At 39.1% G+C, this 13,312-nt stretch overlaps 1 protein-coding gene across 5 annotated transcripts in view; it reads right to left on the bottom strand.

The window, feature by feature from the left end:
- Positions 1-13,312, bottom strand: part of mast4 (microtubule associated serine/threonine kinase family member 4) — a 97,193-nt gene that overhangs the window by 64,563 nt on the left and 19,318 nt on the right. For all 5 annotated transcript variants that reach the window (XM_071466729.1, XM_071466730.1, XM_071466731.1 and 2 more), the window contains exon 3: positions 8,205-8,338. In XM_071466729.1, coding sequence (XP_071322830.1) covers positions 8,205-8,338 — 134 coding nt within the window. The remainder of the gene's footprint in view (positions 1-8,204; positions 8,339-13,312) is intronic.

Genomic DNA, 13,312 nt, shown 5'->3' with positions numbered 1-13,312 from the left:
GCTGGGGCAACAGTCATTTGTGCTGCTGGGCTGATAAGAAAGCCAAGACTAGAAAGCCCAGGTCCGTGCACGGGTAATCAGGCTGTTTTTGAATAAACCCCTTAAAACCTCAGAGGATGAGGATTACAGTAGTCAACTTTTCCAGCTTGAACAATGCCCTCCAGATTACCTGAGGGAATTAAAGAATCCTGCTATGCTCATCTGACTAGTCTCGAGTCAATGCTCAGTCTGTGACTGCTTAAAGGAACAATTAAGAAAACTTCCACATAGGACTAATAATGAAGATGAGAAGCTGCAGTCCACAGGGGAGGGGTCATTTGTCTTATTCAATACAGAAAGTCCCTTCTTCTCAACTGTCTCATGTCTGCGACAAGCACTACAGCCACTATCCTTGTACTGAAACAATAAATTATTTCAAACTTAAATTATTTGTTATCTTGAGCTGTGAAAATCGTGATGGATGTTTTCAGAATTTTCCAGCATTTTCTATACCAAACGATATATAATAATAAAACGAATAATCTTAACAACTTACGGTGCATTTGGAAAGTGTTCAGACCCTTTCAGTTTTTTCACATTTTGTTATGTTGCAGCTTTTTGTGTAGATACATTTTTTACCTCATCAGTGCTGATAAAAGAGAAGAAACCAAGAACCCAGTGGTCTCCGTCTGAGCTCTAACGATCCTGTGTGGAAATAGGAGCAACTTCCAGAAGGGCAACCATCATTGCACCACTTCACTGATCTGGGCTTTATGGCTGAGTGGGCAGACTGAAGTCTCTCCTCAGTGAAGGTTTGCAAAAAAAAAAAAAAAAAAAAATATAGCCCCAAAAGGATGTTACATGAAACAAGATTCTCTGGTCTGATGAAACCAACATCATGTTTGGAGGAAACCAGACATGAAGCTTAGAGTTTGTTGTCCCTCTGGAAGTTTATCCATCTCTACACAGGAGCTCTGGAGCTCAGCAGAGAGAGCAGCTCCAGGAAGAGTCCTAGTTGTTCCAAACTTCCTCCATATAAGAATGATGGGGACCTCTGTGCTCTTGGAAACCTTTAGTGCAGTAGAAATTTTTTTGGTAGCCTTCCTCGGACCTGAGCCTCGACACAATCCCATCTCTGAGCTCTGCAGGCAGCTCCTTCCTCCTCATGGATGGTTTTCAATCTGATATGAATTGTAAATATCTCAGAGATGAACTAGAGAAATTGGAGGCATCTGAGGTAAATTTCAAGTGTGATAGCAGAAGGTCTGAATACTTATTTTAATGTGATATTTTAATTTTTCCTTTTTTAATAAATTTGCTAAATATCCTAAATTCTTGTTTTGAGTATTTAGAGTAGATTGATGAGGGAAAAAATATTATTTTTTTATTTAAGCATGAAGCTGCAACATAAAATGTGAAAGAACTGAAGGGGGTCTGAATATTTTCTGAATGCACTGTAGGTGTTTGTGCCTGTAGTCTTACTCCAAATAATAAAAATACTAAAAAGAAAAAGTGGGCAGTGCTTAGAAAACCATCCCACAAAGTGAAGCTGCTTTGAGGTGGGTTTCAGGGCAGCCATGAAGGCAGACAGTTTGTGCCAGTGGCCTTGGTGCACTGCCAAAGAATAGCCTCTGGAAAAAGTCCAGGGGTTGTCTGTGACTCATTTCCTCATGGCAGGTGGGCAGCTTAGGTTGTTTCCTCTGCCTCTGGAGAAAAAAGGGATCGGTGGCTCTGAAAGCATGCAGAGAGTGCTGATTGAGTAACCCACAGCCTCTGCTCTGAGCTTATCAGAGCAAGAGGCAACCTGCAGATGTAAGGCAGACAGAGGAGGGACATGGCCTGTGAAGAGGGCGGGAAGGAAAGAAGGAGTCAATTCTCTCCACACAAAGCAGTGCAAAGAATCCATCTGTCCAGAGCCAAAGGAGCAAGAATATCTAACCATGATAAAAAGCTGTAGAGCCAACCTCCCGACAGATGAGGCAAGTCTTTAACCTTGACAACAAGTGCAAAGATAGTAACCAAGACGAACCAATGGCTGCAGTGCATAACTCTCTATACCACCCTGATTTTTCAATTGTGAATAAATTGGAATAGCCATGTAAATGTATGCATTCATGAGATGAAAATTATGTCAGCCTGAGTCCACTTGCTATATGCAATAGGTTTTCTTCTCCCTTCAAAGACACACAAAGTTCGTTTGTGCACAACACTGTCACATCTGAATCTCAGAGCGGAGAAGACTGTGTCTCAAACAGCAGATGACAGATTGAATGTACTTTATCAACAGTGACAGTTTCATTTATATCACACTCTGATGTTTACAGTCACATAATGCATGGTTTCTAATTCTGAGATTTCTATCCTGTGGAACATACACAGCAGGTTTTTATGCAGTAAGGTTATTACTATTCCTCAATGTTGCTGAAATACCAACACACAATTATACTGATACTCCCTGCAGGGAAACTGTTCACTGCTAAGTTATACATTTATTTAGAGACCCAATTCTCTTAAATCATTTCTTTCTTTAGTTTGTAGGTTTGTGCATTGTGTGTGTGTGCAGTTGTATTTAATTGTTTTACAATAATAGCAATACACACAATTGTTACGCAGAAGGCAGGTAAGATTAATGTCTCTTTGCCACATTGCAAACCTTGGACAGATCTGCTGATGAAGTAATTAAAACATACTTCCACCAGTACAACATATACTGTACACACACACACACACACACACACACACACAGTTGTATTGTCAAATTATAGGTCAGTTATAAAAAGACATTACACACTGGAGCTCAGGTCATGCAGCCATGCACAGAACAAAGACAGAGACCCAGGGATCAATAAGGTGCAGCTGGTAACTTGTGTTGGTGGGCAGGTAGCTACTCAGCTGGATAACTGTTTTTTTCCAGTAGGTTAATATTAAAAAAAGATGGCTTGATCAATGATGACTGAAAAAATCCAGTGTTTGTTAACACCACTGTACCTTATGTTTGTTCACACAAACTGCAGCTCCTTCTTTTGCAACAACAAACTGCTCCAACAACAACAACAACAACAGCAACGACGGTATCAGTAAAGGACATCACTGACTTCAATTATGAGGGAGAATGAGAGTCCACAAAGGCACAACATCAGGATTATGACAGTCTTATCTCCATATCACACCAGAAGTGAAGTATTGATTTTCTGCCAAAGAGCATCACAGTCAAGAGAGATGTGCCACGCTAGTAAAAGAGCCATGCACGCCCAGGGGCATGATGGGAGAGCATAAAGGAGGAAAAGAGGTAAAAAGCAATAACGGGAGCCCTGTGAGGCAAAGGGGGGTCAAAGCTTGGCTTACAGAACCAGAGGGGTCTTGAACCTGCAGTGAAGGTGTGAATGATTAATAATAAAGTCACATTCCTATTGTGTGTATTTGACATTCTTGAGAACAGCTGCATTTTCTAATGTATATAAATGCTTGTAAAAAGCCTGTAAATGAGATGATTAATTGATTAGTCAAATTAAATGAAAATTAATTGGTGAAGTCACTGATTCCATCTTGTCAGTGTTGTTTTTCTCTTTGGCTTTTGAAGACTGGTCAGATAAAACAAACACTTTGACAATATCATCTAAGGCTCTAGGAAACTGTGATGGGCATTTTAAGACTTTCTTACATTTTATAGTGAAAATCTTTAACGGATGAATGAGAAAATCATCAGCAGCAGATTAAGAGATAACTAGAATGACCTCATCATGGTTACACACCTCCACCAACCAGCAAAGTTACAGGAAATATGGTCAAAACCCCCCCCTTCCTGAGTTACAGCATTGAATAAAGGCCAGAAGTGTTTTTGCAGAACATTATGATGTCACAGTGAAGACGACCTTTGGATATAAAATGCCATTACTGTCATTAATCAGTAAATGAATTTGGGAGTTGTGGCCAAAAATATGTTTTATGAGAGCACAGTGACCTTGACCTTTGACCACCAAAATCTAATCAATTCATCCTTGAGTCCAAGTTGACATTTGTGCTAAATTTGAAGAAATTTAGTGAAGACATTACTGAGATATCACGCTTAAGAGAATGGGACAGATGGACAACCTGAAAACATTAATTCCTCCCACCCTGTCCCAGCGTGGAGGCATAAAAAAAACCGAAAAGTAAAAACAAACAAGTAGCCATTACTTAGTGTGCAGAGGGATTCACTGACTAAGTTTCAACATTATTTTAACCTTAATAACATCTTTATAGACAGAAGTTAAGCGCTACATACTACAGATGAAGCAACAAGTAAGAATTTTTGTCTTTTTACACCATTTTTTGCAGAACTAATGTCACCTCAGTGAATTACAGGAGCAGTCAGAGTCGTGACAACGCATCACTGAGGTCACCTACATCCATGCTCGTGGTCAAGGAAACGAATGCAGCTCTCATCTCATTCTGGTCTTAAATACTGCCAGAGAAACAGTAACTTTTACCTACAGAGATTTCACTTCCACAAACCCTTTGGCTGCTTTAGAAACTCTGCAGAACTGTGAAGCAATGAAGCAGTGAATATTGCTTAATAAATGAAAAACACAATCTCAAATTAATTTCTACATTTTCCTGAAAGCCCATGCAATTCATCTTTTATAAAATATTGTCACTTTTCTTGTGTTTCTAGTCAAAAAAGTACTACTGCCAGACCCAAAACCCACGTTTGCATCATTACGTTTTAAAATTGCCCATTGAAAGAACCAAATCAAATAGCCCATTAAAGCTTTTCAGACATGGATACAGCTGCCAAATGTGACTGCAGTTAGAATTGACAACAACCTCAAGCTCAGCGCAGTAGATACAGCAACACGCTCTGTTTGCTGGCAGCCCTCCATTCATTTAATGTCACTAAGGCCAGGGACTGGCGTGCTTTGCCGAAATAAAAACCATCATTACAAATGACAAATGTCTATACGACTGATGTGCAGTCTTTGTTATTTTTAAAGCACACTTAGGGTTGCTGCTAGAATTTTATAGTGTGGAAAAATTCCCTCCAAAACAAAGAGGAAAACAAAGAATAACAGGGTCCAGGTTCAGTGGCTAGAAGCTGAAGTGTTTGTCTCTTTCGCTCCTCTTCCAAGGTCCACTATTTCACCATCTTTCCTAAGCTTGTTCTGAAGGCAGGATAACACAGTGGCTGTAGATGAAACCCTGAGGTGACAGCACAACCAACTCCAAAAGATACCGTTGAGATTTAGCAACACATCAGCCAGTCAGCTTCTGTCTACACAAAGCAGAGTCTGAGCAGCAGTAACCAGCATTTCATTTTCATCTGGCACAAACCACTGAGTCCTCAGGGGATGAAAACAGCATTAAGAATAAGAACAGGAATATGATGAAATTTGAGTTGCAGATGAAGATGATCCACTAAAAGATTTGGCTTGATACTGTACAGTATACATGCAAAAGAGTGTGGGGTTACAAAGTGTAGGAAGATTTTAGGGAGGTGCAAGACTAATGTAAACCTGATGCATATTTAGGACTCAATGTGTTTGTTCATCATGAACAAATTTACATTTTATTATATCAACAACAGTGTTGGACAGAATTCAGACAATTCAGCCATTTATCTAAAGAAATCAGTTACAGTTGCACTTGGTATTGCATAAAAGACTAAATAACACCATCAAAAAACTCCTTTGTGCAGAGCTGTATTCAAGGCCGTTGATCAACAGTGGTCATTGAAAATATTTCTAGATACTTGATGAATTTCCTCACCTCTTCACACAGGATGCATCAACTGTTAACCAGGCTTTTTACATGAAAACTCAGTTTGGAGGTGGAGAGTCGCAGCATGGTGCAACCCAATGCTTTTCTTAGTGACAAGCCCAATTTAAACCACGTGTCTGTGGTCCCATTTAATCTGATGAAAAAACTGTGTTAGGATCCTGGGTCCCTACGACCTTACAGCCTCACCTGAGGGGCGAGTGCAGAGTCCCCTCCACCAACTTTAGACTGAATCTGGACTCAGAGTGCCACAGCTGCACTTTTTATATCAGATAACCCGTATTGTCAATGTGACCTGATTACACATGCAAATCCTCTAGACAGACAGAATAAAGTTTCTTCAGTCAGAGGTTATTCAGTCCTGGTGAGGTGGACAAACTGCATGTGGCTACTGAACCTCTCTCCCTCCTGCTCAAGTGTCCTGGAGCAAGATACTGACGCCCTAGACTCTGTGCTGCTGCGTTGTGATGGCTGGCAAGTGAAAGAAATATTTACAGGTATCAGTAAAATATTATAAAACACAATATTTTAAAGATGTTACAGATTCATTTAAATGATTAAGTTGTAAAACTTAAATTGAATCAACACATCGATTGGATGATTTATTCACTGCAGGACAATTATGTTACAGGAAATCATGTATTTGTTCCCTCTGCAGGGCACAGTAACCAAAGGGATTAATTTGTGGCTTTTAGAAACATGAGGACACATGTATTTAAGCTCCAAATACTGAAAATGCACTAGTGCCCCCCAGTGTAGGGAATGAGCTGAGATATTCTGTACTTACACCAGTGGTTAGATTCAAAAATAAAATCACCTGCAAAGTCTTTAGTCATTATTTAAATCATTAATGTTGTGTGTTTATTTATTCTTTATATTTTTACATGTCAAATTCAGTCATTAGGATCATGCACTGTAGTTGCTGCATTATGTTATTAGTGTAAACAAGGCGGTCGAGATGTCGTAAGTCATCTGAGACACAGTTCAACCTCTTCTGGTTCAGGTTACAGTGACTTTTTCTGGGTCGACCCACTCAGATCACTAATGGTGTAAGTGTCAGTTAACCAAAATATACTCTCACAGTTACTCTCAAAAGCACCCCCATACACACACACAAACAAAAGCTTCACATGCTTTTTATTACATTAACCTTTTGTCTAACTGATACTACGCACACACTGGGGATGACTCATAGATTTACAGCATTGGATTAGCCTCTGCTTTTGATCGCATCTCACTCCTCAGACAACAAGATCACGATAGAGCATCTATCAGTGTCATCTGAAAGAACAGAGAACAACCACGCTGAAGGTCATCTGTCTTCATGACTTCACTCGGCCCAGTCTAGAGATGCACTCGGGGTTATTCTACATGTCTTTTTTTTTCTCTTTGTTTCTGTCAAGAGTCTTTCCATTTTTCAGCATTTAAACTTAAGATGCAGACATTTCTGTGACTTAAACAGACATGCAACAATCTTAAATATTTGCCTTTATGTGTGTATTTCATTATCTTTGACAGATGTGAACGCTGAGGTTGTGTGACATGTCATGTTTTGGATCCATAGAAATAAATGTATTTATAAGCAAAGCCCTTTATAAACCTGCAGAGCCATTCATAAAACATACAGGCCGTTCATTCAACTAGAAGTCAGACACAATACACAAGTTACACAAAAATAAAACTGGTAAAAACTAATTATAATGTGTGTTTCATCTTAGTTCACTGCTCACTGTATAAACACAGATAATAGAGTTTTAGTTATGTTGCTGAAAATGTAGGAACATGAATAAATGTGTTTAGAGAAATGTTTTGTATAAGGAATACTGTTTGGACCTATTGTTCTCTACAATATAAAATTATTATAAAAAATACTTTATATATTTAAATTTTAATTAAGTCAATAAACTAACTAATTGTAAGCAATAAGAATTTGTGTTTGATTATAGTTGGTTTATCTATGTTTAATACAAAACCCTTAGAACTGCACAGAGGCAGCAGCCTAACAGATTTTCCACTGTGGCAGCTGTAATTTTTTTTCCCAGATTCCTTTATCAGTTTGCTTTCACAGCTACACTTTGGTGCATTACTATATGTGTATGTTTCCAATAAGACTAAGTACAAGACTGATGCTAATATAACTCAAATATGAATTTGAAAATGCTCTTTGTGTCTCTGTAAAAAGTACATGATTTATTTTCAGTAGGATCTAAGCAATATGTGCAGTATATGTATAGAAATGTGTAAGAGCACGTCCATATTGTTGTGGGTATATGCTGAATGAATTCTGTGACCACCACCTTCACCTCTTGCAATAGAGCTCTGAATATTCAGACGCTGTGGTTCATGCAAATCGGATCTTTTGAAGTAATGTTACCTATCATGACTGGTTCGGTGACATTCACACAGAGCAGGTAATGGGAGCCCCCTGCTTGGATCAGGACACAGGATATTGTGATGCAGGAAGTACTCACCAGGCTGGAGGTGAGGGAGGGGTCCGACTTTCCCAGATTCAGGGAACATATACGAACCAGGTTAGAGATCTCAGATGACGGCTGACATGCTGTCTGTGTCTGCTGGGGGTTGGGGGGCAGCAGGAGGTACTTTCCTGCAGAGCAACAACAGGATGTTGTGAATTAATATACTTTACATGACTACATTCATGTATTGTAATTACCAGTTACTTTTCATGTTAGTATTTTAGAGAAATAAACATATGTTAATCATATAAAATACAAACCATTGCCATCTCTTTGGCTTGCGCCCCCCTACACCGGGAACACACTGCCTGCGTTGCGTTTGTGGGTTACTTCAATGATGGATTTCTCTTCATTATAAATTAAGTTCTAATTTAGTTTTGACAGACACTGTCTTCACATGTAGCTTATGAAATGGTTAAAATATATTAGTGCTCATATTCAGATTCAGACTAGACATTGACACCATAGTGGAAGGTGTCAGTTGTATTTATTGTTGCTGGTATGATTTAAATACGACCATCAACAGATCTTTTCTCTGTTTGTTTTTGCTGCGAGCTGCTGTGTGTCCACTAATCAGGCAGCACTGCCTGGTAGGTCACATTTTTTCCCCTCTAAATATCTCAGCTAGTTTCATTTAAATAATTTCTCTTTGGTAATTTAGTGGTGAATCATCCATTATTTCACTCATAAAAAAGATGAAAACATTCATGCAAATTTGTGTAGCAGAACTTTATTTGTTCTTTTTCTCCATAATCATCTCACAATGCCTAAGATTCATCTTGTGACCTCCCGGGGCCCGACCCCTAAGTTGGAAACCATCGGACTAAAACACTTAATCATAGTTAAAACCAGCTCCAACAGTAAAAGACGCCTCAGTATTAACTATTTAAAGATGTGATAGAGAGTAAAATATCAGTCAGAGATGTAATGAGTACTTTAACTTTGAGTACTTTAGGTACATTCTGCTGATAATACTTCTGTAGTGCTCACTTGCAGTGGTGCATTTTTACATTAAAGCATTGGTTCAGGATCTGAACTGTTTCCACTGTGCAGCTGGCAACAAGCTTTGACATACTACTGTGAAACCAAACTACTGTACATCACAACTCCAGACCCACAATAAGAGGAAGAAAACAGGTCACATGACACACCGGTTACTTAAGATAATCCCAGCTGTCCGATCTTGTTAGGAGTGTAATGTAAAGCTGAAGCCCCTGACCCTGCACAACAAGGCCGGATGTCAAAGGGTTAAATTAGGCCAGAGGAGGGAAAAGCCCATTAAGAGATCACTGACAATCCTAACATTACATAACAGCACCAGCCCACCTCGAAGTCTTCTGAAGGGGAATGCATGGATGTAACAACAGATTTTAATAACAGCTACTTTTCAGGTAGAAAGCTCCAGTTTCAGCTCTCGGGGCTGACAGCTAGATGGCACTACACGCTGCTTCTATCCTTTATCCACTTTCATCCACCTTCTTTATCCTAAACCCACAGGCAAGACACCAGGGCAAGACAAAGATTAAAACACAATATAAACAGCCTCTGCATCTGTATTAGCAGATCATACTGCCCCACTGGCATTCCATGAATTGAAAAATCATTCGTAGTAGTGTTGTCATCTTTTATCCACATGTGTATATTTCCATTTCCTGTTTAAATAAACACTTCTGCAGACAAAGAAAAGTATTAACAACCTTGGCTCAGTGAAGGAAGCAACAGTAAACACAGGGAAGATCTCAAGTCTAAATGGTCCAAAGCCAGTATCTCCTTTCATCAGATGTGTTGAGCTTTTATAAACTGGAGAGGGCAGGTTTATAAATTTACTCTGCTGTGCTGATGTGAGTCTATTAAAATTGCTAGATGAAGTTGTATTTTGTAGATTTTAAAAATACAAAGACACCCTATTAGTATTCTAGCATGTTCTTGCTCGGATGTTAATATATATTTATAGTATTTTGCTTTGTTTTGCCATAATTAAATCAGTAACAAGTCATTTTTCTGACTCAAAACAACCTGTAGAGCTGCCTTTATCTCATCCACGCTAACTTCCGCTACTTTTCATGGCTGTGATGCTGATAAACTATACAGGAAGATGACTTTCCCTGTCCGACCTCCAACACTGATATGTCAACTGTTTCTCCAATCGATGGACACGGCTGTCAACAGGCTCAACACCAGACCTGTGCTGAATAAATCGCTGAACAAACCAGAACCGTGGGAGGTGGAAGATCCAGAACCAGGCCAGAACTACATCAGACTGGTGAACCATTGACAGGGCATAAATGCAGCATATTGTAAAAATGCAATGTCTTGTGTTACAAACACACAGTTTAGAAGTGACCTGGTAGCCTGTGGCATTTATCATGAACTGCAATGTCCCCTGGTTTGAGTCCAGCAGGTGACCTTTCGTGTATTTCCTTTCCTATCTCTCTGTCTCTCCTCTCATTTCCTGTCATCTTCCTATGGCCGACTCTCAAATAAAAGCATGAAAGGACCCAAAAAATAAACTGTTTAATGTTGTAGTAGTGGAAATCCTTCAAACCTTTGTATTTTCAAAACAAGGAGATGTTAAATTCTTTCTGTTATCTATAACAACACAATTCAATGAGCACACACTGTAGATATCTTGTTCTAGTGTGGCTACAATAACATTTACTCCAAAATATGTGCCCTTCACATTACTGTGGAACATTTTTCAAAACACAGTGCTGTGTTTTAATCCTCTGAACGTCTCTTCCTGACATGTAGGCAGCCTAACTGCTTTCTGTTCATCTCTCTCCCGTGTGAAAGTCAAACTGCAGACTTTACACTTACCTAGGAGAGGAAATCCCCAGCAGTGGATATCATGCCTGCCTTTTATTGTTGTCAGATGATAAAGATGTTCTTAAGGGGGGGAACCTCACTGGCCTTTATTGTACAGCCATCAGCTCGTTTCATGGCTTGAAGGTAGACAGGTTTTCATGCTACATAGTAACATTTTACTTTTTACCTGTTGTTCTTTTTCAATTTCTTGCTTTGAGTTCACACTGCCACTGTTAATTTTAACCTAAAGTATTGTTCTTTTTCTCACTCCTCTGAAACACTGAAAACTACCTTTCAATTTCTCTTTTGCACTGTGCAGAGATAATAAATACAGTACACACACATGCAAAAGACTGTGATCACTGCAGTAAAACCAGGAGAACTGAAGGAGACCAAACAGGATGAGGAGGGAAAACTGTGGTTCTTCCTTCCTTACCGGCAAATGTTTCCCTCACTAGAGCCCATCACATCCCGGCATAAAGGAAATCTCTCGTCAGACACTAGTCAACACTTTCAGAAAGTAGGGTATCAGGAGAAATGGGTGGGGTAGTTTTTTATTCAACACAGGTATTTGCAAGGTCAGACCACTCTGTTCCCAACCACAGAGGTCCCTGTGTCAAGAACACCTCTCATGCTTGAATGCTAAAGTGAATTATAAATAAATCAAAAGGAATAAACAAAAACCTCTGCACACAGCTGCACTGCTGTGTTTCATACAGTTGGACATTTTACATCAATGTATCTCAGCCGGGGTCACCTAAGTTCATCATGTCTGATTCAAAAAGGTGAAAAAGTCAATGCTAACTCTCGGTTTCTCTCATTATTATCCCTTAATATTCCTCAGGGGGATTTAAAAGACCAGTATTGTTGTATTAAATTTACTACAGGCTGAAAGAAGTTTTTTATTCCAATGTGAAAATTGGAATGTATTAGTCTTATAACACATGATATTGTTTTTTAATAGATAAAACAATGTCATGGTGTCCTAACAACAACATTTGTAACGCCTGGGGTTATGCAATATTTTCCTGCTACATGAGGGACTTTAGAGGCATGCTTCAGCTGAATAACACAAAACTTTCAACGATTAACTTGTTTTACTGTAAATTAACAAATGCTAAAATCAATAGCAGGAAGAAAACCCAATCTCTTTCAAATCTTTTCAGAGTTTAGAAACACAGAGATCACACTCATTGTGCTTTAATAACACAACCGAGACAATGGACTCAGGTTCATGTTTGTTTATCCACCTTGTTTTCATGTAGACTAATTAGTAAAGGGTAAAGCGTTCATTCAGAGCTGCACCCGATGAAAAAAACAACCTTCCACTGACTGTGAAAAGGTCAACATTTTAATTGGTGAGGTGAAGATCCTCTGCTTAAACATCACAAGGAAAACTAAGCTATTCACAGCCTTTAAACATCAGCCTGTGGTGTTTCAGATTTCTGAATGGAAGCAAACAAGGCTGCAGTCAAAACACAAGAGCCGTCTATCTGTGATTGTCAAGAGGCAGGAATGTATCAATGCTCATGTGAACCAGGCTCCTATTCGTCTATCCAGAGGCACACTGAAACTCTTAGCTTGCCCAGCTATTAGAGATCTGCTGTCACTGGAAACTTGTTGTAAATTGTATGTTGTTCAGCTCTTGCCAAATCATACAGTAATTCCAGCTGTGAATATTAAATCTAGTAAAGTAGTTTATATTCTCCAACTCTAGGCTGCAGGATTTGCCACCTACCCTTTAACTTAAATCACAAATCCTCACACATTGGACAATTTACATTTACAAAGTGAAAGCCTTCTGCTGACGTTACACATTCCCCATCACTACAACACAGTGCGCTTCATTATGGGAAGACACACACAGTCCCACGGACAGTAAACCAAGTAAGTAAGTAAGCTGTTTTATTATTCCTTATTTCCAGAGAAAATCTGTGCATGTATCACAACAGGCTGAGACATGCACTCACAGATATGCCTCAGCTATGCCAAGAGTTGTTGAGGGAAAAACCCGCAACAAATTGGATGGGTAGTTTTTTCTTAAAGCACTAGAAAACTTGGTTTCTAATAATAAAAGAAAATCCTTATGTTTATATTTATTAAGATTTTAACCCTGAAAAACCTGCGTAAACCTGCTTCTCCTGGACTTTGGGGATGTGGTCTGATCAGACAAGGCCTGGCATCATAAGCAAACAACCCAACTATCATCACATTTTGATTTGATTGTTGCTAAATCCTCACTGGCGCACAGAGATATGTGACATCATCTCTTTCCTCATGTGTGCAATGCACTCAAA

The sequence above is a fragment of the Trachinotus anak genome, unplaced genomic scaffold (assembly GCF_046630095.1).
Source record: "Trachinotus anak isolate AG129_WGS33_773 ecotype Australia unplaced genomic scaffold, CSIRO_AGI_Tana_v1 ptg000028l, whole genome shotgun sequence".
Taxonomy (NCBI): domain Eukaryota; kingdom Metazoa; phylum Chordata; class Actinopteri; order Carangiformes; family Carangidae; genus Trachinotus; species Trachinotus anak.
This window is presented reverse-complemented; position numbering and strand designations above follow the sequence as displayed.